The sequence below is a fragment of the Cibotium barometz genome, chromosome 7 (assembly GCF_041138505.1).
Source record: "Cibotium barometz isolate CiBa-2024 chromosome 7, ASM4113850v1, whole genome shotgun sequence".
Lineage (NCBI taxonomy): Eukaryota > Viridiplantae > Streptophyta > Polypodiopsida > Cyatheales > Cibotiaceae > Cibotium > Cibotium barometz.
In genome coordinates this window covers 51,214,485-51,239,573 of record NC_141052.1, presented here as the reverse complement: position 1 = coordinate 51,239,573, position 25,089 = coordinate 51,214,485, and the positions used below count along the sequence as shown (strand labels likewise).

Below are 25,089 nucleotides of genomic sequence, written 5' to 3'. Positions count from 1 at the left end.
TTTGAAGGTTTTTAGAAAATATTCACCCAATTTGGACATTTAAGGGCATTTTTTAAAACATTCACCCAATTTTCTATAATTTAAGATTTATTTAGGAGGAATAATCGCCAACCCACCTACACTTATATATTCATGGAGGTATCTTATTTTTTTACCCTGATTCAGATGAGGCAAGGGTGAAAAATGTTCTTTTTTATGACCTTCCTATTTTTTAACCCAAAAAAGGGAAGGTCAAAGGTCAAAGCATCTAAGACTCAAAAATGTATTTTTTTCGCCCGATTGAAAAAAAGAGGTCAAGGCTCTTGATAAAGTAGGTCACTACGTCAAAACCTCAAAGGCAAGCCTATCGTCTCGACTCCACCTTACGTGCAATGTGGCCTTGAGATGAGATTTGTAAATCAGATAAAACACTATCTCAAAGTGAGTGCGAACATTTTCCATTCCAATACGCATGCTTATGTGGGCCCATGATTGCCTCTTGATGCACATTAATGACGTCAAATCCATGTGTATGATGAATTATTGTGGTGGGGGGCTGAAACTCCACACTTTTTTGTGGCTCTATTTTCATGAATGCTTGAACTTAGAATAGATTGGGGCTTTAAAAAGCAATAGATTAGAAGAGCACATAATAGTCCACTATTTGTGGGGTTGTGAGAGCTCCACACACAATGCTAGAAATAGATTGGAAAAGAATATCAGTGCACTATTTGTGGGGTTGAGAACTCCACCCATAATGCTAGAATTGGAGGGTTGCACTACCCTAGTTTTTTAAAAAAAGGTGGAAAACAATTACCTTTTGCACACACACATAGACATATATATGCACATGTACATAAATACACATGTAAAGACATGGACACACATGAACCATTCACCACACCACTTTTTCTTCCTTTCGGCCCACCACCCATGCTTCTTGCCTATGCAACCCACCCTTCTTCGAAATCTATTCTACACAAACCAATTTCATGACTAAAATGTATGAAATTTCATTCCTTAAAATAAGGGCTAGGATAATCCTTTGTCGGTTCTTTGGCGAATTTCGGCTAGAAGAAAGAGATTATAAAAAATCAATTTATACGTTGAAGTCCCGAGTAATAAAAGTCACATGATTATAAAATTGTTAAAGTAATTGTTCACAATAACATAATCTGCAGTAGCCATTGGCAACTTCTATTATGTAGTTCATATAACTACAACAAGAGAACCCTACATCTTTTTAATTGTTGTGATATAGAACCCTACACCCATCTTTGGAATTGTTGTGATATAGGACATTATACATTGCAGAAAGTATTACAACATGATGTGGAGTTACTACTTACAAAGCCTTCACCTGGCTCAAACCTCTTGATGCCTAGTACCTACACACATTGAAACATTATTCTCTCTCTCTCTCTCTCTCTTATGCACGTGCATGCATGCACGTGCACACACACATAGACATATATATGCACATGTACATAAATACACATGTAAAGACATGGACACATGTGAACCATTCACCACACCACTTTTTCTTCCTTTCGGCCCACCACCCATGCTTCTTGCCTATGCAACCCACCCTTCTTCGAGATCTATTGTTGTTGCCCAGGGAGTGAATCTCTCTCTCTCTCTCTCTCTCTCTCAAGCATGCATACATGCACCACACACACACACACTTCTATGAAAACCCTTGCAACATTCTTATTTCCCTTGCTAATCCACAACCCCTATAATATTGAGCCATGCATGACACAACATATAGTTATAGCTCACAAAGTCTCATTTGATAAAATATCTAGTTTAATACACAAGAACTTTTGGTGGGGTGAGGCAGGGTGTAGGGAGAGGGCACACCTAGTGGTTCATGTACCCAACTTTGCAAAAACATGCTCTATAAGATAGGTGTGGATATGGGTGGGGAGGTGGAAGCGTTATAAAAAATAGATTTATACGTTGAAGTCCCGAGTAACAAAAGTCACATGATTATAAAATTGTTAAAGTAATTGTTTACAATAACATAATCTGCAGTAGGCATTGGCAACTTCTATTATGTAGTTCATATAACTACAACAAGAGAACCCTACACCCATCTTTGGAATTGTTGTGATATAGGACATTATACATTGCAGAAAGTATTACAACATGATGTGGAGTTACTACTACTAGGACTGGCATACTACTACTACTGGAGGTAAAACCAAAGGAACTGAGAATCTAGGACGAGGAGGTGGGTTTAACACGGGAAGGAGCGTGGACAGCGGTGGAAAAGGGAGGCTGCTTCACAGGAGAGCTCCCTTCCAGCCACTGCACCACGGTCGGGGCGTAAGGCCTCATGCCTGGGTCATCTTGGATGCACCAGAATGCAGTCTGGATGAGCCTCTGCGCTAATTGCTCCTCGTCAAAGCCACATATTTGGAGGCGCTTATCCACGATCTCCATCATCAAGCCTTGCTCGCACTTCCCTGCAGCCCAGCTGGGGAAATGCCACTCCTCTGGGTCAATTAGAGCATTGTTTAGCATTGAAAAGTCCACATTCCTTCTGCCTCCCACAATCTCCAACATTACCATGCCCATGCTGTACACATCGCCCTTCTTGCTCACAGCTCCGTGGGAAAGCCATTCGGGAGCTATGTAACCTGGAGTTCCCCTCACCCCAGTCACCACCTCTGAAACGTCCCTCTGCATTAGCCTGGACATGCCGAAGTCCGCCAGCTTGGGCACAAATGCACCATCCAGCAGGATGTTCTGCGGCTTGATGTCGAAATGCAAGATGGGTTGCGCGCATTCCTCGTGCAGGTAACTCAAGCCTCGAGCGATCCCCAGCGCCACGTTGTAACGAGTCTGCCAGTCAAGCAGAGGAGCTGGCGCACCATCATCAGATGCTGCTGAGTACCCATGATCATGAGCTTCACCTTTGACATTAAAAAGCCAGTGGTCCAAAGACCCCCTTTCCACATACTCGTACACAAGCAGCCGCTGCGAGACCTCCCAGCAGAACCCAACAAGGCGAACTATGTTGTGATGGCTAGTGCGTCCTATTGTGGCCACTTCAGCCAGGAACTGCTTCGACTGGCCTTTCAATAGGGACTCCAGTCTCTTCACAGCAACTCTCCTCCCATCTGGAAGCACGCCCGCGTATACAGAGCCGCACCCGCCAACGCCCAGGAGCTCGCGGAAGGCCTTTGTTGCGTCGTGCAGATCCTGGTATGAGAACCTGCTGGGCAGCAGAGGAAGAATGTCCCGCAGTTCCTGCTCTTCTTTAGCTTGGCTTGCTTGTTTGCTCTTTCTTGCACTGACGACATACACAGCTAATCCAAGCACTAAACAAGCCACAAAAGAGGATAGAATTGCGATGGCAATTATCACGGTATGTTTGTGATTACCTGCTACGATTGAACTTGCAGCTGGACTTGAGCCGCTTGAGTTATTTGCTGCAGATGTAACTTTCAAATAGGTGACATAATTCCTTGCAAAGATTTCCATTGACACCAGACTGTTTGTAATAGGGTAAGACAAGTTTTTGTCAGTTACATTGAGCAAGGAGATCCCATCGGTTATAAAAAAGCAAGCGGAACTGTTGGATTGGAAGAAGAACCCGTTGCAGGAGCAGTTGGAGGAGCATGACTTCTTGCATTCTCCCACCGGCGCGGAAGTGGAGCTGGTGAAGGCCCATCCGCCAAAAAGGAAGATGCTTGCCGTCTGGTCCAACTGTAGGAAGTCGGTGGTGTTGATATGCTCATTACCCTCACTGCAGTGTGGCAGAGAGGTAGAGCGTCTGCAGCCCTTTGAGTTGTCGTTGGTGTCAATAGGATCAAAGAAACTCACCCCAGAGGAATAATTAGCCGGGCATGCGCAGAGGGTTGCAGCAAATGGTGTACATACACTGAGAGGCCCGCAAGACATGGGGACATCGCACTCACCCCACCAAGATGCCATCAAGAAACCAAATTCGGCTACTGAGGATCCTGACTCCAAGCGATATGCTGACTGGTCTAGTGCAAATCTTCCAATTGATGAGGGAGGGCTGGTTCCAGTAGAAACTGCGTAGGCGTAGAGCCTCCCATCGGTTTCCAATTTTATGAAGCTCCAGGAAATTATGCTCCCAACATTCTGTATATTTTCAAAATTGGGCGAGATGTCCGTGGTATAATTTCTGCAGGGTCCTGCGTGGAGGGTAAAATCTAAAGTTTTGGTTAGCATGCTGTAAGCTGTATCATTTGTGCCGCATGGTGACGATGAAACCAGTGTATTGAGATCGAGCAAATTGGTGCCATTCCAGCTATGAAAGGGGAGGATTATAGGGATGACCCAATACGGAGATGGTTGTTCAATAAAGTACTGAGCTGTATTGAGATAGAGCACAAGCCCTCCCTTTTCCATGCGAGCCAAGTAGGAGGAGTCATTACTTCTCAGCTCCTTGCCCACCGTCAACTTCTGCCCTTGCAGAAGAGTGTCTCTGGTCGAGCTTTGCCACACCACATTTGTTCTGCTCATTGTGTCGTAGATGACCAGATTTCCTGTGTCCTGCATCTCCATCATGCTAACATTGCTTACATTCCAGACTACACTGCCATTGTGATCCCTCAGCTGCAACTCGTTGCTGCTGCCCGCAGCCACCACCACCAGAGACGAATTCACAGACGTAAGAGGATGATCCAGATTGGCAATCCACACAGGCACTACAAAGCCATCAGCAACTGTGAATGGAAGCAGGCTAGAGATATTATCCGGATTGTCATCACTTCCTCTCAGATAAAATTGGGAGTAATCACTATCAGTGAAGTTGGAATAGTTGCCTGATAGCCCGCCACACACAGCCAAGTAGATCTTCTGATAATCAACATAATCATCATCATCATAAAAACTTGATGAGAAGAAGAAACCAAGAGAAAAGCCCATGCTTTCAGACGAATTGGTGCTGTTGAAGCCCGGGGAGCTCAGAATAGGCAAGAAGGCGCCATCGTCATAGGCTGCAATGGCTGTCGTAAAGAGAAGGTCTTGGGAAACGGCATTGCCATGGGCGTCGAAGGATGCGAGCATAGACAGGTTTAGGCCGACCTTTAAAACTAGCAAAGAAGGATCATCAGGAGCAGAAGTGGCAAGGTGATCAGCGGATTGAAGGATCATGAAACACAGCACCACAATATATACACTGCTTGCCAACATCTTCGGAGCGCCCCTCATCTATATGAGAGCCTAAACAGAGGTATATTATGTACGTAGCTCACTTGAGGCGGCGGCAGCAGCAACAGGCTCTCTAACTGCAGAGTATGCATAGTGAGGCCTTTTAGAGGCCAGCAGGCAAGGCGTGAGTGGGCAGGCATGGCTTTGAGTCTTTGACGTCGTGATCATTTAGCATTTGAGTCTTAGACGCCTTATCCTTAAAGACCAAGACCCCCTTTACCTCCTATATGCAAATTCAATTAACCTCCTATATGCATTTTTTGAAAATTTAGTTGCAAACATTCACCCAATTTTCTATAATTTAAGATTTATATAGGAGGAATATTACAACATTTAGCATTTGAGTCTTAGACGCCTTATCCTTTACCAAGACCCCCTTTACCTCCTATATGCAAATTCAATTAACCTCCTATATGCATTTTTTTTGGGGGCAATAAAAAGCCGTTGAGGTTAAAGGTCATCTTTTTTTCACTCGACTAGTAGTGGACACCAAAATGTCATTATTGGCATTGGGCCAATTTCCACTCAAGGTAGTGGACGTGGCTAAAATGGGAAGGTCATAAAAAAGAACATTTTTCACCCTTGCCTCATCCGACTCAGAGTAAAAAAATCAGATACCTCCATGAATATATAAGTGTAGGTGGGTTGGCGATTATTCCTCCTATATAAATCTTAAATTATAGAAAATTGGGTGAATGTTTAAAAAAAATGCCCTAAAATGTTCAAATTGGGTGAATATTTTCTAAAAACCTTCAAAATGGCCAAAATTTGGGCAAATGATTTAAGATATCGAGCGAATATTTTTGTGAAAAACCACAAAAAATAGCCAATTGGCAAAGATTAGCCCCTATTTTTTTCCTTGATCCAAATCCTTTTTTTTGTGTGAAGATTTTTGGTATTGAAATTATGCCATTGAGGTAGACACCTTGCATGTGTTGTCTACAATAGCATTCAAACTCGCACCCCTGGGAAAGCAAGCCTTTTCAAACATGGCAGGAGTGTATGAGTGTTAGAAAAAAAACGTCCTCCTTTAGTGTACTTTTTCACAGCTCAAATTGAGAAAAAATCGGTTGTAATTTTGCCTAGTCTTAAATTAAAGATTCAAATTTTTGAAAGTTTAGTTACAAAACCAATTAACCTCCTATGCATTTTTTTCAATAAAAACCCATTTAGCTTAAAGGTGATTCTTTTTTTCACTAGTTAAAAAGAAAAGTTTATTTTCGATGACGCCGGAGTGCATGCCAAAATGTCACTACTAATGTCATTGGGCCAATGTCCACTCAAGGTAGTTTTAGACTTGGCTAAACATAGCCCTCGAACTTGAAAGGCGATCCTCAAATTTCATTTGAAGGGCTCATGTAAAATCTGCATTCCTATGAAAAGAATTTGAAAGGGCAAACTATTATTTTTTAGCCTTTCATTTGAAGGGAAAAAAATTTCTACACTTTTTTTTTAAAACAAGGGTAGTGCAACCTTCAAATTCTAGCATTATGCATTAAGCTCTCAACCCCACAAATAGTGGACTATTATGTCCTCTTCTAATATATTTCTTTTCAAAGGTGCAATCTATTCTAAGTTCAATCATTCACGAAAATTGAGCCATAAATAAGCATCCAAAAGCAAGTTTCAGCCCACAATAATTCATCATTCATGGATTTGACAGCATCGATGTGCATCAAAAAGCAACCATGGGCCCACATAAGTATGCGTATTGAAATGGAAAACGTTCGCACTCACTTTGAGATAGTGTTTTATTCGATTTATAAATCTCATCTCAAGGCCACATTACGCCTATGGTGGAGTCTAGACGGTAGACTTGCCTTTGAGTCTTTGATGTTGTGACCCCCTTTATCAAGAGCCTTGACCTCCTTTTTCCAATTGAGAGAAAAAAAAATACGTTTTTGAGTTTGACCTTTTACCTTTCAAGTTTTTCGGTTGAAAAAAGAACATTTTTCACCCTTGCCTCATCCGAACCCCTTTTTTTGGTAGGATTTTTGGTACTGAAATTATGCCATTGAGGTAGACACCTTGCATGTGTTGTGTACAATAGCATTCAAACTCACACCCTTAGGTAGTAAGCCTTTTCAAACATCATGACACGAGTGTATGAGCGTTAGAAAAAAGCGTCCTCCTTTAGTGTAATTTTTCACAACTCAGATTGAGAAAAAACCGGTTGTAATTTTGCCTACCCTTGAATTAAAGATTCAAAATTTTAAAATTTTAGTTACAAAACCAATTAACTTCCAATGCATTGCTTTCAATAAAAACCTGTTGAGCTTAAAGGTGATCCTTTTTTTTATTGGTGAGAAAAAAAAGTTCATTTTCAACGCTAGAATGTACACCAGAATGTCACTAACATCATTGGGGCAATGTCCACTCAAGGTAGTTTTGGACTTGGCTAAAGATAGTCCTCAAACTTGAAAGGTGATCCTTAAATTTCATATTAAGGGCTCATGTAAAATCTACATTCCTATGTAAAGAATTTGAAAGGGCAAACTATTATTCTTTTAGTCTTTCATTTGAAGGAAAAACATTTTCTACCCATTTTTTTACAAGGGTAGTGCCACCTTCAAATTCTAGCATTATGGGTTGAGCTCTCAACCAAATAGTGGACTATTATGTCCTCTTCTAATATATTTCTTTTCGAAGTTGCAATCTATTCTAAGTTGAAGCATTCATGAAAATTGAGCCATAAAAAAGCACCCAAAAGAAAGTTACAACCCACAATGATTCATCGTACACAGATTTGACAGCATTAATGTGTGTCAAAAAGAAACCTTGGGCCCACATAAGCATGTGTATTGGAATGGAAAACGTTCTCACCACCACACACTTTGAGATAGTGTTTTATTTAATTTACAAATCTCCTTAAGGCAATATTGATTAAGTCATTAGGATTATCATTATATTGTTAATTAGGCTACACCCACCATAGGATTACTGTTCTTTAATCAAAATAATTAGGGTTAAGCACAGCATAGCCATGCATGCTTGAGGATCCATGTTTAATATTTTGACATAGTATCAGAGCTACTCCTTTCTTCATGAGCTTCTCCACTAGCTTAGCTTTAGTCCTCTCTAATCATTTTTTAGTTTCTTAGTGTTAATAAAACTCATTAAGCTAATTATCCCCAAGATTATCCACACACCTCCTTGTGGACCAAATTTGAAGAGCTTCATTCTCCCATTCTCTATTTCCTTATAGCCATTGCTCAATCCATTCAAGGAGCAACTTCATCACATCAAGGCATTGAACTTCACTAAAAGAATTAAGTAATTTCATCACTCTACCCAAAAATCACATTGTTTTGTTGACTAGTTTTTTTGCCATTTGCCCTATGTGCGTTGAATTGAGCTAAGAACCTTTAGGGGTAACTAATCGTATGAGCTATCTTCAACCCTATTTCATCAACGGGTCACAACACTAGAAGGAAAAACATGGTCACCCGTTTTCTCACTAATGCACATGTTTAAGGGTTGTTTAAATTACTTCTTTCTACTCTAGCATTTACATCTCATCAAGGCAAAGAGCTCTATGCAAAAACCCCCATCAATATTCCTTTCCATGAGCTCAATGGATCCCTCCAAATTCCATTCATACTAATTACCTTGTTTTCTCACTAAACACAATCATTAAGTGATGATTAGTTAAAATTGGGTTCAATCAAGAGTAAAATTAATATCTTTGATGTATATTAGTTTTGTACAAGCATAAGCATTTATCATTTGTCATTTGCTTAGATTTTGGGAAGCCTTCAGAGAAGATTTCATGGGATCACATAACTACTTCCAACAACATTCAAAATGCCACTCTTGTAAGCAATTAGACACTATTGAGAAAAAAACTCTGGTAAGAGCATCCTGAATGTTGAGAAGTTCTATGGGGAAGTATTTTACAACTGGGCCACACAAATGAAGTATCTTCTCATGCACAAGAAGGTATGAAAATTAATTAATACACCCGCTAATCCAATGGATGATTGGACTAAAAGAGATGAACAGGAACTATCATTGATTAGATTACACTTGGACACAAACCTTATTCATCAAATCGATTCCAAAACCATAGCAAAACAAGAATGGGATGAGTTAAACTTAATATTTGGTTCCAAGGCTAAAAATCAAGAAATCCATTTGAAAATAGAATTTTATGGCTTAAAGATGGAATTTCATGAGTCACTAGCACAATTCATAAGCAAAACGAAAAGCATCATGACCCAATTGGATGGCAGTGATGCAAAGATAGATGAAAAGGATGGCATTTTTTGCCATACTTATAGAAAGCATGTCAAAGGAATATGGTGCACTACTCTAAAGAATTTACCTGAACCAACACATTAGGGTTGTATTTCATCCCTACTTGAAGAAGAGAAGAGGCTAATGAATTGAACACAAAGTACAATAAGGGAATAAACATTCTACACCAACAAAGGAATAAAAGAATGCTACCAGTGTGCGAAAGCAAAGGACACTTCAAAAGAGAGTGCAAACTCAAACACAAGCCCAAATGTGGACACTACAATAAACTTGGGCATAAGAAAGAAGAATACATACTGAAGAACTAGGAAGACAACTACGTGGAGGCTTCAAAAGCAAAGAACAAATCCCCCGAGGAGCATCTCTTCTAAGCCAAAGCTACATCAACAAGCCTCACCACCTTAGCTCATGGTTATAAAAGATCACCAAATGAGTAGACATACTCTTTTGCTTTTACCACACCTGACCATCTGAGGGTAGCAATTTATGCACTAAGGGGGGGTGATGACATATTTTAACACCACACTTGACCACCTTAAGTAGCCTGTTACACTAAGGGGAAGTGATGGATATTTTGTAACTCACATCCAACCACCTTGCAATAGCCTGTACATCATGGCACCAAGGGGGCTGTTAAAATTTGTGGTGCCATTTTGAGGGCAAGGTATGAGTAGAGGACCAAGATCAAAGGAGAATGCAATCACATCACACTTGGACATTATCCCACATGAGCAAATCTATAAGAGGTGTACCCTCCTCACATAAAAAGGGTCATTTTCAAGAAATGAATACAAGCTACTCTCAAGCCTCTCTATGAGTACAAGTTTCCATCTTATAACTAATTGTTCTTGAGGCAAGCTTAAGTTTAGGATCATCATTATGTTGTTAATTAGGCTACACCCACCATAGCTTTAGTGCTCTTTAATCACAATAATTAGCCTACACCCACCATAGCTTTAATGCTCTTTAATCACAATAATTAGGATTAAGAACACCATAGCCATGCATGCTTGAGGGTCCATGTTCAATCTTCTAAAAATGGTGACATGTGAGGAAGCTTGGTTTCACAAGCTACTTATAGATATGGGTGATCCAATCGATAGGTAGATGTCATTATTTGTGTGACAATAGGAGTATCAGCAACTAGTGTATTATGCTAGGGGGAAGCACATTAAGGAGATGCACATTATCATTTGATGAGGGAGAAGGTTCTAGCAATAAGTGATCTGGATTAGTCTATGGTGGCACATAGGATCAAGTGACTCTAGGTTCTTCACGAAGGCAATGTGAGTGGGCAGGCATGGCTTTAAGTCGTGATCATTTAGCATTTGAGTCTTAGACGCCTTATCCTTTACCAAGACCCCCTTTACCTTGAATTTAAGATTAAAATTTTGGCTAGCATTGAATTTAAGATTAAAATTTTGAAAATTTAGTTGCAAATTCAATTAACCTCCTATATGCATTTTTTTTTGGGGTAATAAAAAGCCGTTGAGGTTAAAGGTCATCTTTTTTTCACTCGACTAGTAGTGGACATCAAAATGTCATTATTGGCATTGGGCCAATTTCCACTCAAGGTAGTTTTGGACGTGGCTAAAATGGGAAGGTCATAAAAAAGAACATTTTTCACCCTTGCCTCATCCGAATCAGAGTAAAAAAATCAGATACCTCCATGAATATATAAGTGTAGGTGGGTTGGTGATTATTCCTCCTATATAAATCTTAAATTATAGAAAATTGGGTGAATGTTTAAAAAAATGCCCTAAAATGTTCAAATTGGGTGAATATTTTCTAAAAACCTTCAAAATGGCCAAAATTTGGGCAAATGATTTAAGATATCGAGCGAATATTTTTGTGAAAAACCACAAAAAATAGCCAATTGGCAAAGATTAGCCCCTATTTTTTTCCTTGATCCAAATCCTTTTTTTTGTGAAGATTTTTGGTATTGAAATGATGCCATTGAGGTAGACACCTTGCATGTGTTGTCTACAATAGCATTCAAACTCGCACCCCTGGGAAAGCAAGCCTTTTCAAACATGACAGGAGTGTATGAGTGTTAGAAAAAAAAACGTCCTCCTTTAGTGTACTTTTTCACAACTCAAATTGAGAAAAAATCAGTTGTAATTTTGCCTAGTCTTGAATTAAAGATTCAAATTTTTGAAAGTTTAGTTACAAAACCAATTAACCTCCTATGCATTTTTTTCAATAAAAACCCATTTAGCTTAAAGGTGATTCTTTTTTTCACTAGATAAAAAGAAAAGTTTATTTTCGACGACGCCGAAGTGCATGCCAAAATGTCACTACTAATGTCATTGGGCCAATGTCCACTCAAGGTAGTTTTAGACTTGGCTAAACATAGCCCTCGAACTTGAAAGGTGATCCTCAAATTTCATTTTAAGGGCTCATGTAAAATCTACATTCCTATGAAAAGAATTTGAAAGGGCAAACTATTATTTTTTAGCCTTTCATTTGAAGGGAAAAAAAATTTTACACTTTTTTTTAAAACAAGGGTAGTGCAACCTTCAAATTCTAGCATTATGCGTTAAGCTCTCAACCCCACAAATAGTGGACTATTATGTCCTCTTCTAATATATTTCTTTGCAAAGGTGCAATCTATTCTAAGTTCAATCATTCACGAAAATTGAGCCATACATAAGCATCCAAAAGCAAGTTTCAACCCACAATAATTCATCATTCATGGATTTGACAGCATCGATGTGCATCAAAAAGCAACCATGGGCCCACATAAGCATGTGTATTGAAATGGAAAACGTTCGCACTCACTTTGAGATAGTGATTTATTCGATTTATAAATCTCATCTCAAGGCCACATTACGCCTATGGTGGAGTCTAGACGGTAGACTTGCCTTGATGTCGTGACCCCCTTTATCAAGAGCCTTGACCTGCTTTTTCCAATTGAGAGAAAAAAAAATACGTTTTTGAGTTTGACCCTTTACCTTTCAAGTTTTTCGGTTGAAAAAAGAACATTTTTCACCCTTGCCTCATCCGAACCCTTTTTTTGGTAGGATTTTTGGTACTGAAATTATGCCATTGAGGTAGTCACCTTGCATGTGTTGTGTACAATAGCATTCAAACTCACACCCTTAGGTAGTAAGCCTTTTCAAACATCATGACACGAGTGTATGAGTGTTAGAAAAAAGCATCCTCCTTTAGTGTAATTTTTCACAACTCAGATTGAGAAAAAATTGGTTGTAATTTTGCCTAGCCTTGAATTAAAGATTCAAAATTTTGAAATTTTAGTTACAAAACCAATTAACTTCCAATGCAGTGCTTTCAATAAAAACCTGTTGAGCTTAAAGGTGATCCTTTTTTTTTATTGGTGAGAAAAAAAAGTTCATTTTCAACGCTAGAATGTACACCAAAATGTCACTAACATCATTGGGGCAATGTTCACTCAAGGTAGTTTTGGACTTGGCTAAAGATAGTCCTCAAACTTGAAAGGTGATCCTCAAATTTCATTTGAAGGGCTCATGTAAAATCTACATTCCTATGTAAAGAATTTGAAAGGGCAACTATTATTCTTTTAGCCTTTCATTTGATGGAAAAACATATTCTACAGATTTTTTGAAAAGGGTAGTGCCACTTCAAATTCTAGCATTATGGGTTGAGCTATCAACCCCACAAATAGTGGACTATTATGTCCTCTTCTACTATATTTCTTTTCAAAGTTGTAATCTATTCTAAGTTCAAGCAGTCACACGAAAATTGAGCCATAAATAAGCACCCAAAAGAAAGTTCCAACCCACAATAATTCATCGTACATGGATTTGACAGCATTAATGTGCGTCAAAAACAAATGATGGCCCACATAAGCATGCGTCTTGGAGTGGAAAACGTTCGCACCACACACTTTGAGATAGTGTTTTATTTAATTTACAAATCTCATATCAAGGCCACATTGCACCTATGGTGGAGTCTAGATGGTAGACATGCCTTTGAGTCTTTCACATCGTGGACTCCTTTATCAAGAACCTTGACCTCCTTTTTCCAATTGGGCAAAAAATATATATATATATATTTTTGAGTCTAGACGCTTTGACCTTTTACCTTTCCCATTTTTGTGTTGAAAAAAGAACATTTTTCACCCTTGCCTGATCCAAACCTTTTTTTTGGGAGGCTTTTTGGTACTGAAATTATGCCATTAAGGCAAATACCTTGCATGTGTTGTGTACAATAGCATTCAAACTCACACCCTTGGGTAATAAGGTTTTTCAAACATGACAAGAGTGTACGAGTGTTAGAGAAAGAACATCATCCTTTAGTGTAATTTTCACAGCTCAGATTGAGAAAAAATTGGTTGTAATTTCGCCTAGCCTTGAATTAAAGATTCAAAATTTTGAAAATTTAGTTACAAAACCAATTAACTTCCAATGCATTGTTTTCAATAAAAACCTGTTGAGCTTAAAGGTGATCCTTTTTTTATTACTGAGGAAAAAAATTTATTTTCAATGCTGGAGTGTACGCCAGAATGTCACTAACGCCATTGGGCCAATGTCCAATCAAGGTAGTTTTGGACTTGGCTAGAAACAGCCCTTGAACTTGAAAGGTGATTCTCAAATTTCATTTGAAGGGCTCATGTAAAATCTACATTCCTATGTAAAGATTTTGAAAGGGCAAACTATTATTCTTTTAGTCTTTCATTTGATGGAAGATTTTTTTAAAAGGGTAGTGCCACTTCAAATTCTAGCATTTTGGGTTGAGCTCTCAACCCCACAAATAGTGGACTATTATGTCCTCTTCTAATATATTTCTTTTCAAAGTTGCAATATATTCTAAGTTCAAGCATTCATGAAAATTGAGCCATAAATAAGCATCCAAAAGAAAGTTCCAACCCACAATAATTCATTGTACACGGATTTGACAACATTAATGTGCGTCAAAAAGTAACGATGGGCCCATATAAGCATGCGTATTGGAATGGAAAACATTCGCACCACACACTTTGAGATAGTGTTTTATTTGATTTAGAAATCTCATATCAAGGCCACATTGCACCTATGGTGGAGTCTAGACCGTAGACTTGCCTTTGAGTCTTTGACATCATGGACTCCTTTATCAAGAGCCTTGACCTCCTTTTTCCAATTGGGCAAAAAAAATAAATATATTTTTTTTTCTAGACGCTTTGATCTTTTACCTTTCCCGTTTTTGTGTTGAAGAAAGAACATTTTTCACCCTTACCTCATCCGAACCTTTTTTTTGGGAGGATTTTTGGTATTGAAATTATTTCCTTGAGGGAGACACCTTGCATGTGTTCTGTACATAGCATTCAAACTCACACCCTTGGTGGGCAATAAGGTTTTTCAAACATGACAAGAGTGTACGAGTGTTAGAGAAAAAAACATCATCCTTTAGTGTAATTTTCACAGCTTAGATTGAGAAAAAACCGGTTGTAATTTTGCCTACCCTTGAATTAAAGATTCAAAATTTTGAAATTTTAGTTACAAAATCAATTAACTTCCAATGCATTGTTTTCAATAAAAACCTGTTGAGCTTAAAGGTGATCCTTTTTTTTATTAGTGAGAAAGAAAAGTTTATTTTCAATGCTGGAGTGTACGCCAGAATGTCACTAACGTCATTGGACCAATGTCCATTAGTCAAGGTAGTTTTGGACTGGTGGGTTGCCTGTTTCGTCAAGCTTTTGAAAAAGCTTAGTAAGCTTTACTTCAGGTTTAGTAGAGCTTTTATTAAAGCTTACACTTAAAAGCTTTAAAACTTAAAGCTTTAATCTTTATAAAAGTTTAATAAAACATAAAGCTTATATATATATATATTCAAAGAGGCATTACACGTGGGAATCATCACATGAATATTTCTGAATCCCTCTGGCTTCGACTTTCCATCTCAATTATTAGTTTTCAAAATTTATGAAGGGAAAGTAGGATTATATTTTCAACAATGATATTTTCTCCGAATATGGCATTTATTGACTTCTTCGACATACCAATAAATAAAGATGTTTAATCTCTGGGGATTAGTGGCTCATTTCGGCATCATTCATCCTCAAATTGGTATAGGAAAGAAAGGGCATTTTCACAAAAGAAAAAGGAAATGGGATTTTTCTTCTTCAATAATTTTTTACTCTTAAGAAGACTTTTTCAACAAGCTTTTACTTGGATTTATTTCAATGTTAAAGGAGATATTTTCTATATCGGATGCATTTATTGAGAAAATATTCTCAAGCTTTTGGAGAATTTTGAATCTATAATTATTAGTTGGTTTTTCAACATCAGAAAGAAATATGATTCTTCCCACTTACTCTTCGACATACGAGCTTTTGAGTTATTACAAAATGCGAGTGAATTCAAGCTAAGCAATAACTACACTTTCTAAATTTTATAAATTAACAATTGAAGTTTGAATTTATATTATGAATTGAAACTAACTTGTAGACTAGTATATGTAATATCTCTAATGATTTACCAATTAATTATTTGCCTTGTGTAATTTGATTACTTGCATAAAATAAAAAATGTTATTTGTCAATTCGTTTTCTTCTAACAAATATTTTGTAGTAAGTTTCTCCAATTTCAATAATTTTAATCATCAACAAATTAAAACATCACATATACTTGTGATATTTGTGTCCTTTTAATGATGTATTTTATAGCAAAGCTATCCAACACTTGCAAGTAAGCTGCTACCCTATGTAACTTAGTAAATAGTTTCTCTGATATTTCTATGTAAGCTTTATCTTTCAAACAATGATCAAGCACTTTCCAAGTAAGCTTCTCATTATTATCCTTGCAATAGTGAATAGTTTCTCTGATATTTCTATGTAAGCTTTATCTTTCAAACAATGATCAAACACTTTCCAAGTAAGCTTCTCATTATTATCCTTGCAATAGTGAGCATGCTTTAAATATAATCTTGTTGTATTTAACAAGTATAATATTTTTAATTCAATAGTTAAATAAGTTCATAATTATATTGACTAAATGTTTGTAGGTAAATCGATTTCTTATAATATTCTTGGAAGGTCTCTTTTGTGGTCCTCGTGAATACAAATAACCAGTTTCATACGAATTCGATCATTTGATAAATTCACACCCCAAACCTCGGCATCAATATTTTTTAAACGTAAAACCTCTCGAAAATTATTTGACACATCTCTTAATGACCATAACATAAGTATTGACACCAAGGTAGATGTTTCACAAAAAGCTAAGAAACATGATTCAAAGAAATGTTACAGGTGTAACGAGATTGGACATATCGCATCAAATTGTCCACGGAAGTCAAAGCTTATTTCACTTGGACTCAATATGACCAATGATGATGAAGAAGAAGAATACCACGACGACTACTCTCACTCTTGAGATAACATATTTATTTCATTTGATTATTTAACACTTTTGGTAAATTTCAAGGAGAGATTTTATGCATCAAAAGTAGAATTTCTTGAAGGAATTAGCCCTTCCATCTTGAGGTATACATTATGAAATTTTCACTATGTATTAGTATTGTGGTATGGGATACGAGATTAATCCTATGTGAAAGATTCCGGTGCATACTTATCTCTAAATCTGTATGGGATAATTTCTAATGGTATGGGACACTAGAATTTATTACACATAGAATTCCTTAATATAATGTATTTTGTTATAATTAGAAAAGATACTTGAATTCATATAGTATAAGACAATTGATTTCCTTTGCTTGCGATAAGCAGACATGCATCTAAGGCCAGTTGCTTATCCAAGCAAGAGGGAAGCAGGAGGGACGTTACATAATGTCCACCCTTTAGTTGTACAGTGACGCTCGGTTGCTAGTGCGCCATCCTAGTGAATTGGTATCATGGGTGACTCCACATTAAATATTGGTTACCTAGTGGTATTGGCATAGCTCGATACCATGCTTGATGGGTGCATGTTGTTGAGGTGTAATAAGTAGTGCCATGCTTGACAGCTGTATTGTGGTGAAAGTGAAACAAGTGGACTATGCTAGAAAACTCCACATGATCGAAGTGAGACAGGTGGTTTATGCAATTGATGTGCCATGCTCATTGGAGTGTAGCAAGTGGTAACTCACAACATGCTAGATGATGTGTATAATGATACTCTCATCATAGCGAAACAAGTGGTGAATATATGTTGTGTTTGTGCGTATCAACATTTCATATTGGGATTAACTGTAGAGAAACGCAATTAATTATGATATGTTTACAAAAATAGGTGATGAGCAGTGTGTGTGTCACACATAAGGGATCTTGTCTATATCATATTATTTTTATTTGATGATGAGTGTGAGGGTCACCAATTCAGGTGTCGTATGAGTTTTAGTGTTGTAGTTCATGTTCGCCCGAGCCTCTAAGCCATGCTAGATCAATGAACCTTTGAGTCTGTTTGTGGTGTTCCATGGCCTTAAGAACCTCTAAGCCATGACTTTGTGCCTCTAAGCCATGTTTGGACCTCTAAGTTTACCTTCCAGTTTATGACATGGATAGGTACGAGCATAACGTTGTTGTTGTAACATTTTCTTCTACACAAGTCAAGGACAGTTGCTTCCTCAAATGGGAGGACGGTTGCTTGATTTAATGTGTTTAGAGATCAGCTTAATGGAATGTGCAAATGTGCACAAGGTTATTATATGTGTGAATGAGTACAATGTTATTTATGAGTTATTTTTGTTGGTCACGTGCCAAATGTTTATACAAATTATTCATGCACGCTTGTGCATGGTGTTGCTATATTCCTAGCACATATGGTAGAAAATTTTTGATTATTTACACTTAGTGTGTAAACAAGCTCTAGTGCTTGAGCTATTTTTGTAAAAGTGGAAAAGCAAGCCTATTTTTTTTGCACAACTATTAATAGCTCCTTGGGCTATTTATTGAATACAATTCTCAAAATACTCATCTCGTGGAAGTGGAGCTATAGGCATGAGGAGGGAGATTTCACCCAATCTTGTCTTGATGGTGATGTTATTCTATTTCTCTTGTTTTATGCTATGCTATGCTCTTTCATATCAATTTGATTCAAGTCTTTGCTTTAATGTTTGATATATTTGTGAGTTTTTAATTATTTCTTCAAGAAGTACAAAAGGTTCCGTGACATCTGTGTTGATCTGTTAATTATCACACGTGATGATGGTGATGACATTCATGAGGTGAAGATGATTCTTAAGAAAAGGTTTAAAATGAAGGATTTGGGTGAGTTACAACACTTTGTTGATATAGATGTTAGATGATGTGATGGGATTTAGCTTTTTTAGAGGTATTATTCTTTAGGTATAGGATGATATAGTGTAAGATAATCTTAGTGCTATTAGAATAGAACATGAGGGTGTTTGCAAATATAGGTGCTCTTCTAGAGGACCTTAGTGTGTATAAGTGTATAGTTTACTTTACATGACTATCACTAGACTAGATTAGAGCTATTTGGTTGGACTAGGATGAGTCAGTCTATGTAGGCCCTGAGTAAGCCACATTTAGATGCGGCTAGGAGTATACTCAGGTATAAAGACCATAGCATAGTATGGACTTTTCTATGAGATTGGATTATAGGTTACATGTGCATGGATACACATAGATGCAACTTGGGCTGGGAGTGTCTCAGAGAGGATATCTACTAATGACTTTATGTTTTCTTTTAGGAGTGTTGTAAGCTAGAGTAGCAAGAAGTGATAGATGGTTGCTTTGTTAAGTGCAGGGGCTGAGTACATGGGTAATTCTATGCTTGCTGAAATTTGTGGTGTCGTTGAGAGCATGGTATGAGTAGGGGACTAGGATCAGGAGCATGCAACCACATCACACTTGGAAATTATCCCACATGAGCACACCTATAAGTGGTGTACCTTCCTTATATAAAAAGGGTCATTTTCAAGCAATGAAGACAAGTAGCTCTCAAGCCTCTCTACTATGAGCACAAGTTTTCATCTTGTAACCTAGTTGTGCTTAAGGCAATCTTGATTAAGTCATTAGGATTTTCATTATATTGTTAATTAGGCTACACCCACCATAGGATTAGTGTTCTTTAATCAAAATAATTAGGGTTAAGGACACCATAGCCATGCATGCTTGAGGATCCATGTTTAATATTTTGACATAGTCTCAGAGCCACTCCTCTCCCATGAGCTTCTCCACTAGCTTAGCTTTAGTCCTCTCTAATCATTTTTTAGTTTCTTAGTGTTAATAAATCTCATTAAGCTAATTATCCCCAAACTTATCCACACACCTCCTTGTAGACCAAATTTGAAGAGCTTCATTCTCTCATTCTCTATTTCCTTATAGCCATTGCTCAATCCATTCAAGGAGCAACTTCATCACATTAAGGCATTGAAGTTCACCAAAAGAATTAAGTAATTTCATCACTCTACCCCCAAAAATCACATTGTTTTGTTGACTAGTTTTTTTTGCCATTCGCCCTATGTGCGTCGAATTGAGCTAAGAACCTTTAGGGGTACCTTAGCAATTGTATGAGCTATCTTCAACCAAAGTTTCCCCCCTATTTCATTCACGGGTCACAACACTAGAAGGAAAAACATGGTCACCCATTTTCTGACTAATGCACATGTTTAAGGGTTGTTTAAATTACTTCTTTCTACTCTAGCATTTACATCTCATCAAGGCAAAGAGCTCTATGCAAAAACCCCCCATCAATATTTCTTTCCATGAGCTCAATGGATCCCTCCAAATTCCATACATACTAATTACCTTGTTTTCTCACTAAACACAATCATTAAGTGGTGATTAGTTAAAATTGGGTCCAATCAAGAGTAAAATTAATATCTTTGGGGTATATTTGTTTTGTACAAACATAAACATTCATCATTTGTCATTTGCTTAGGTTTCGGGAAGCCTTTAGAGAAGATTTCATGGGATCACATAACTAATTGCAACAATATTCAAAATGCCACTCTTGTAAGCAATTAGACACTACCGAGAAAAAAACTCTGGTAAGAGCATTATCATGAATGTTGAGAAGCTCTATGGGGAAGTATTTTACAACTGAGCCACACAAATGAAGTATCTTCTCATGCACAAGAAGATATGAAAATTAATTAAGGAGAATACACCTACTAATCCAATGGATGATTGGACTAAAAAAGATGAACATGAACTATCATTAATTAGATTACACTTGGGTACAAACCTTATTCATCAAATCGATTCCAAAACCATAGCAAAACAAGAATCGGATGAGTTAAACTTAATATTTGGTTCCAAGGCCAAAAATCAAGAAATCCATTTGAAAATGGAATTTTATGGCTTAAAGATGGAATTTCATGAGTCACTAGCACAATTCATAAGCAAAACAAAAAGCATCATGACCTAATTGGATGGCATTGATGCAAAGATAGGTGAAAAGGATGGCATTTGTTGCCATACTTATAGAAAGCATGCCAAAGGAATACGGTGCACTAGTGACCACTCTAAAGAATTTACCTAAACCAACATATTAGGGTTGTATTTCATCCCTACTTAAAGAAGAGAAGAGGCTAATGAATTGAACACAAATTACAATAAGGGAATAAACATTCTACACCAACAAAGGCATAAAAGAATTCTACGAGTGCAAAAGCAAAGGACACTTCAAAAGAGAGTGCAAACTCAAACACAAGCCCAAATGTGGACACTACAATAAACTTGGGCATAAGGAAGAAGAATACAGACTGAAAAACTAGGAAGAAAACTACGTGGAGGCTTCAAAAGCAAAGAACAAATCCCCTTAGGAGCATCTCTTCTAAGCCAAAGCTACATCAACAAGCCTCACCACCTTAGCCCATGATTATAAAAGATCACCAAATGAGTGGACATAGTCTTTTGCTTTTACCACACGTGACCATCTAAGGGTAGCAGTTTATGCACCAAGGGGGGTGATGACATATTGTAACACCACACTTGACCACCTTAAATAGCATGTTACACTAAGGGGAAGTGATGGATATTTTGTAACTCACATCCAAGCACCTTGCAGCAGCCTATACATCATGGCACCAAGGGGGCTGTTAAAACTTGTGGTGCCATTGAGGGCAAGGTATGAGTAGAGGACCAAGATCAAAGGAGAATGCAACCACATCACACTTGGACATTATCCCACACGAGCACATCTATAAGAGGTGTACCCTCCTCACATAAAAAGGGTCATTTTCAAGAAATGAATGCAAGCTACTCTCAAGCCTCTCTATGAGTACAAGTTTCCATCTTATAACTAATTGTTCTTGAGGCAAGCTTAATTTGTTAGGATTGTCATTATGTTGTTAATTAGGCTACACCCACCATAGATTTAGTGCTCTTTAATCACAATAATTTGGATTAAGAAGACCATAGCCATGCATGCTTGAGGGTCCATGTTCAATCTTCTAAAAATGATGACATGTGAGGAAGCTTGGTTTCACAAGCTACTTATAGATATGGGTGATCTAATCGATAGGTAGATGTCATTATCTGTGACAATAGGAGTATCATACAATTGGCCCCAGTAACCAGTGTATTATGATAGGAGGAAGCACATTAAGGAGATGCACATTATCATTTTATGAGGGAGAAGGTTCTAGCAATAAGTGATCTGGATTGGTCTATGGTGGCACATAGGATCAAGTGACTCTAGGTTCTTCACGAAGGCAATGTGATGTGGATTGGTCTATGGTGGCACATAGGATCAAGTGACTCTAGCTTCTTCACGAAGGCAATGTGTACAAAGAAGCTTCATAGGTTTAGAAGCTTGGAGTGTAGGGTATGGGGTATAGTTCAAGGTGGAGTATTGAAATATCGAGTAGCTCAACCAATGTGGATATGGATGATAAGGTGCCTGGAAAACATCTTCTCACTTATTCCACTAGCATGATTGATAAGATTATGGTTGATATTCCACTAATGGTTTATAGGTTGTATGTCACTTTAGTTTTACTAGAGCTATGGCATAATTACAATGCCAGCTTATATTATTGGGTCCACACTATGGACCTTATATATTCTAGGGTAGAGTACTTTCTCTTAGATTCGAGAAAGGTCCACACTGTGAGAAAGGTTCATGCCATCTAATGAGTTCCCCTCTTCATTTCTTTCTAAGTTATTGATGTATATCCTCATCTAGGACTTAATGATTCCTTAACTTTAACTAGGGCATCTACTCTAAAATATTTCATTTTCTAAGTCTTTGCTCCTCTTTGCTCATAGAGTGAACCCTATCGGCATTTCTCACCACATTCCAATGGAATTTGAATACTCTCACACGTCCTTTTTTAGGAAGAGTGGTGTCTCTAGGAGTCCTTTTTAAGGAAGAATATCGAAGAGTTGCACAATGAAGGGACCTGGGAGATTGCACTCATTAGCATAGAGTACACACATGTCCCACTCATCATAGGGAGAAGCACCTAGACATAGAAAGACTACCATGAATTAGCCATGAAAGCTTGGGCATAAGCACCAAGAAATGACATAATAGTCAAAATATCATAATGGTCATAAAAGGTATAATAGGCTAGACCATGGCTACTTATATAGTGTTTGGCCATTTCACACTAGCTAACAATATGTCAATGCCACAAATCTATGCCTAAGGGACCCAAGATCCATGTGCCGCCTATGCCCAAACCCATACATGTGTATGTGCATATATGATTACTTTGTTACAAACCATCTCCTCCTATAATGATTTCATACTTAAAATGGAAGGGTGGTCTTGCACATAAAATATATATATACAAGTGGGTATGAACAAAAAGCTAAAAATCACAACCATGACTAAATGTCAATGTCAAATAAAACTAACACATGAGTCATATGACGGGGTCCAAATGGAAAGGATAAGGGAATTCCTTCAATGATGAAGGTAATGATGCAACCATCTAGATCAAATGAAATTCCAAGCCATGTGAAGTCCAAGATAATAGCTCTCTAACCACCTGGGTCAAATGAAAAATGTAGACACCTAATGTAAATGATGAAGCTAGCTAAGCTTCCACATAGATCAAAAGGAAAGCTGAAGCATGCCAACTCCAAGACAATGGCTTCATGTGGCGATCTCGATAAAATAGAAAAGATAAGAAACCACCACGAAGCATCCTTCAGGATCAAATGGATATGCATAGTACACATCTCATGCCTCTGAAGCTGATAGAAGTAGCTCTTGGGTTGAAAGGAAAGCTCAAATATAAGAGAAAGCTTTCAAGCCCATCCTCATAATCAGAGTGTGCATCTGGCACTGAAGAGATTTATTAAATGAGCTTGAAATAATTGGCCGGAATGTCAACCAGCCCTAGTGAAAAAGAACACCGTATAGACCAAGCCTATGATGTGTCACGGGTGCATTAAAAGGTATAACTACATAATCATCCACCATACATCTTAAGTGGCATACAATTCACCCAAAGAGAAATGTCGTAGCTTCGCAAAACATAGGGTCATGTCGATAATCACAGGAACCAAACACACATAGCTCGTAGTCAGCATCATGCAAAGTTAAATGGGAATTGTCAACGTCGTCTTCCAATGTAGCACAACTTGGAAAATCTGAGGCATGATCCACTATGTGTATGTGCATGATCCACTATGTGTATGTGCATGACCTAAACTATGCATCCCTCCCCTTGATATGTAAATCCCTCTATATGTATGCGTGATCCTCCAAGATAAGAATATGATCAACAGGATTATCATAATCATCATCATCATTGAAGATTGACCAAGTGTCCACATATGAGAGATAAGTGGAATCATTATCTATAAAATTGCTAACCCTAGAATCTCCAAATTCAATGAAGTGATCCACATAGAGGTAGGATATATCTCCATCAATAATGGATCTCAGAAAATATCTAAGTCAAATGTGAAACTCTCTAGATCCATATCAATAATAATGTGTCTCCTATGAGATATCACCTCAATAAAATTAACATTACCCTCATACTGATCAATACACCTGATAGCTCAAATGTATGTACTATATCCACAAACATTTCTAGGTAAGCTATGAGAACTATGAGTAGTGGTATCATCAATATCCCCACATGAAAAGCCCTAGAAGAATAGCCTACTAGATCTAGTAGAAGAAACTTAGGTCTATGCTCATGTGTATCCCATGACTCCACATATGAAGTAACAGTAACCTTGTGTGTGCTAATGAATGCATCACTAATGTTAATCCGTGAGGTCACATTAGGGGAAATTTGGACTCAAATTGGGCCCTTTAAGGATTCTCTCTCTACAAAAATGGGCACATGGTGAAATGTTTGCAAATCAAAAGTCTCATAATACGACATACTCTCCCATTGTGCAATTGATTCTTACTCTTTCTAATCCTCTTGCTAATCTCTCTTCCTAATGCATGCTAGTGAGTGTGTGTGAGTGAAGTGAGGTTAGAGGAGGGACGAGTACCCATAGTGCAACGCGGCGGTGTGACAACGCTCGCAGGATGAGTGGTGAAATTGCTTCTCAAGGAGTTTTAGAGCTTGGAGACCTCAAGGGGTATGAGCTCGGCCATTGGAGATCCTCAAGACAATTTTGGTTCACTAGGTAATCTCTTTTTGGATGTGTTTCAAGGAGAGTTAGGGTGAGCTATAACATTTTTTGCGCCATTGCCAAGGAGCCATCCCTTGTCTTTTTCAATCATTTTTCCTCTAATCTACGCATTACCCATTTTTTATTATCTTTATTAATGGTTTCCCATGAAAAATATGTGGATTTGATGGTGGTTTATATGT

The 25,089-nt window shown here is 37.8% G+C and overlaps 1 protein-coding gene across 1 annotated transcript; it reads right to left on the bottom strand.

The window, feature by feature from the left end:
• Positions 1-2,011: 2,011 nt before the first annotated feature.
• LOC147637150 (G-type lectin S-receptor-like serine/threonine-protein kinase SD2-5) lies at positions 2,012-5,187 on the bottom strand. The gene has a single exon (XM_086800751.1). The coding sequence runs from the start codon at positions 5,170-5,172 to the stop codon at positions 2,203-2,205; it is 2,970 nt and encodes a 989-aa protein (XP_086656877.1). The 5' UTR covers positions 5,173-5,187; the 3' UTR covers positions 2,012-2,202.
• Between the last annotated feature and the right edge of the window lie 19,902 nt (positions 5,188-25,089).

Bases quoted from the DNA above. Each gene is read 5' to 3' on its own strand.
- LOC147637150 (XM_086800751.1), bottom strand. From the start codon at position 5,172: ATGAGGGGCGCTCCGAAGATGTTGGCAAGCAGTGTATATATTGTGGTG.